The following is a 2,986-nucleotide window of genomic DNA, read 5'->3' as shown; positions in this document are numbered from 1 at the left end:
CCAAAGTCAGACTGGAATTTTCACCTCATTCCTCTTCTGACTGGTAAGTCTTTTAGTGCCTATGTTAATATGAATGTGGGTGATTCACTGCAATATGATAAAGTAAAAGCTGCCATTTTGAAAAAAAAAATGATACAAATCCAGAAATATACAGGCAAAGATTCCACTGTCTTGATGTGTATGATGAGAGTCCCAAGGAACTGTATGCAAGGCTGAAAGAACCTTATGAGATATGGATTCAGCCTAAAAATAGAACTATAAAGGAAGTTGATGAAATGATTATCTTCAAGAATCCTGTATCCTGAGCTTCAGGTCTGGATCAGGGAGCATAATCCAAAGTCTGCTGCAGATGCTGTCACCCTGGCTAATGTGTTTTTTAGCTGCCCGAAGGAGTCAGCCATGGAGCAACAGTGCATGGAGGGATGCCAGAGATTCACATTGGTCGCAACCGCCTCAGCACCCCCAGAGGCCAGCAACGGGTGTGGGGAAGTGCTTAACAAGGTAAAACCAGCCTCCAAATACCTCCAGGCCAGGTAAAAGGCCACCAGTGTGTTACCTTTGTGGACAGAAAGGTTACACTAAGCCCATGTGTCCTAAGAATCAAAGAAAACTAACTCAGATGTGTTTTGTGCCTCACCAGAATGTGGATATTAAATCTGAGAAAAAGCAGTCAAAATCACCACAGTTAAGATTAATGGACAAGAAATGAATGCTTTAATAGATACTGGCAGCACACAGACTTCAGTGCACAGGAAATATGTGTCAAATGCAATGTAGGGACTAACGCGTTATTGTGGTAACGAGCATGGTAACTAGTTATTATGCCAAAATCAGGAACGCGTTAATCGTTACTGGGATTTAGATAGGGTCGTTATTTGTTACTTCGTGTGTTGCGTTCGACTTACCTCGGAAATCGGAACACAAACCTGGGAATAATGTCACACTCGAGTAAACGGCGTTCTGGTTAGCCTCGTCGGAGAAGTCGGGATTCCAATATGGCGACGCCCTCGAAAACAGTTGTTTTTGCTAGCCCTCTACAAAAACAAATTACTACTAAACACATATGCAGCTCATCTGCATCAATCGTGGGGCGATCGTGGCTCAAGAGTTGGGAGTTCGCCTTGTAATCGGAAGGTTGCCGAGCCCCCGGCTTGAACAGTCTCGGTTGTTGTGTTCTTGGGCAAGACACTTTACCCGTTGCCTACTGGTGGTGGTCAGAGGGTCCGGTGGCGCCAGTGTCTGGCAGCCTCGCCTCTGTCAGTGAGCCCCAGGGTGGCTGTGGCTACAATGTAGCTTGCCATCACCAGTGTGTGAATGGGTGGATGACTGGATGTGTAAAGCGCTTTGGAGTCCTTAGGGACTAGTAAAGCGCTATACAAATACAGGCCATTTATCATTTACCATCTGCAGTCTGGAGTTACCTACATCGTCCTACTCGGAAGGCAGAATTTCCGATTTCCAAGTACAAAGGAAAGCACGACGACTGCAGTTTCTGTGCTGGACGTAAAAAGCGCACGTGACGCTGTGACATAAGCTAGAATCATGGCGGCAGTCGAAGATGGTCCAGGCGTGGGTTTTCTCTCCTGGAAATATTCACATTATTTTTCCTTTCTGATGGTAAAAGACAAGAATATTGTGGTGAACTGTACTCTCTATGGAGGTTCTAAAACTCTTTCGACATCAAAGACTAGCAATTCTAATCTGATGAAACATCTTCAGAAACAGCATGCATCTACCAAGTTAGTTGAAAAAGAACCCGAAGGTAACGTCGGTGACTCTAGCTCCGTTGACGCTATTCCAGCAAAACAACGAAAGCTTGATTTCACACAGCCTGCTGCACAGTCCATCACCCAGCCCCAGCTACACAGGCTGATTGCCAGGTATGTTGTGGAAGACATGAAACACATCTCAATGGTTGAGTCCCATGCTTTTAGACAACTGATTAGTCATACACCTGTGCAAGGGAGAGCTGGGAAGGCACCATCCAGAAAGACATTTTCAAGTTACCTAGACCAAGAATATGCCAACATGGAGTCAGAGCTCAAAAATACACTTGACATGGTAGAATATATCTCCACAACAGCATACATTTGGACTGTGCATAATAAAAGTTTTCTTGGTGTGACCGCGCATTGGATAAATACACAAAACATGAAATGTGAGAAAGCAGCGCTGGCATGCAGGCCATTTATGGGTCGACATACGTATGACAGTATTGCACCTGAGCTGGACAACATTAACTCATCTCATGGCCTATCGTTTAAAATCACATCAACTGTAACGGATCATGGCTCCAATTTTGTCAAGGCTTTTAAAGTGTGCCAGCCACCACCTGAGTCGGATGACTCTGAATATGAGGAGGATGAGGTGACTTTTGTTTCCATTGGGGATGTGCTGCAGAATGGTGCTGATGATGCTGATGATTCAATTTCTTTACCGCCACATCAGAGATGTGCATCGTACACAATGAATCTTATCTCTTGCACTGATGTGGAGAAGTGGCTATTGTCTGAAGCTGCAACAAAAACCATCTACAGAAGTGCCACCACAAAATGTGCAGGGTTGTGGAACAAGGCCAGTCGTTCCACAGTGGCTGCTGAGGTTGTGGAAGACATTATTGCAAAGAAGCTACAAGTACCTTGCACAACAAGGTGGAACTCATTCTATTACGCTCTGGAGAGAATTTCAAAGATACCTTTGGTGGAGCTGAACACAATATTCATCCACACTACAGTTGAAATGTTTCAATGAGAGGGAGCATCAGTGTATCAGAGAGTACTGTGCAGTCATGAAACCACTTACTGTGGCACTGGACATTCTTCAAGGAGAAGACCATTGTTTTTATGGCACACTCCTACCCACACTGGAATCACTGATGACCAAGACTCTGGCTATAAAAAATGGTCTGCAAATTCTTGTTGGGCTACCAGATGCAGTTGTCCAGGTAAGAGATGATATTTTCATTTGTGTTTATCTTTAATGACAT

At 44.4% G+C, this 2,986-nt stretch overlaps 1 protein-coding gene across 1 annotated transcript; it reads left to right on the top strand.

The window, feature by feature from the left end:
- The first annotated feature begins 1,542 nt into the window (after window positions 1–1,542).
- Window positions 1,543–2,751, top strand: LOC146382971 (uncharacterized). Its single transcript, XM_084936764.1, has one exon. The coding sequence runs from the start codon at window positions 1,543–1,545 to the stop codon at window positions 2,749–2,751; it is 1,209 nt and encodes a 402-aa protein (XP_084792890.1).
- The last annotated feature ends 235 nt before the right edge of the window (window positions 2,752–2,986 follow it).

The sequence above is a fragment of the Perissodus microlepis genome, chromosome 7, assembly GCF_051167445.1.
Source record: "Perissodus microlepis isolate ML-2025 ecotype Zambia chromosome 7, ASM5116744v1, whole genome shotgun sequence".
NCBI classification, from domain to species: domain Eukaryota; kingdom Metazoa; phylum Chordata; class Actinopteri; order Cichliformes; family Cichlidae; genus Perissodus; species Perissodus microlepis.
This window is presented reverse-complemented; position numbering and strand designations above follow the sequence as displayed.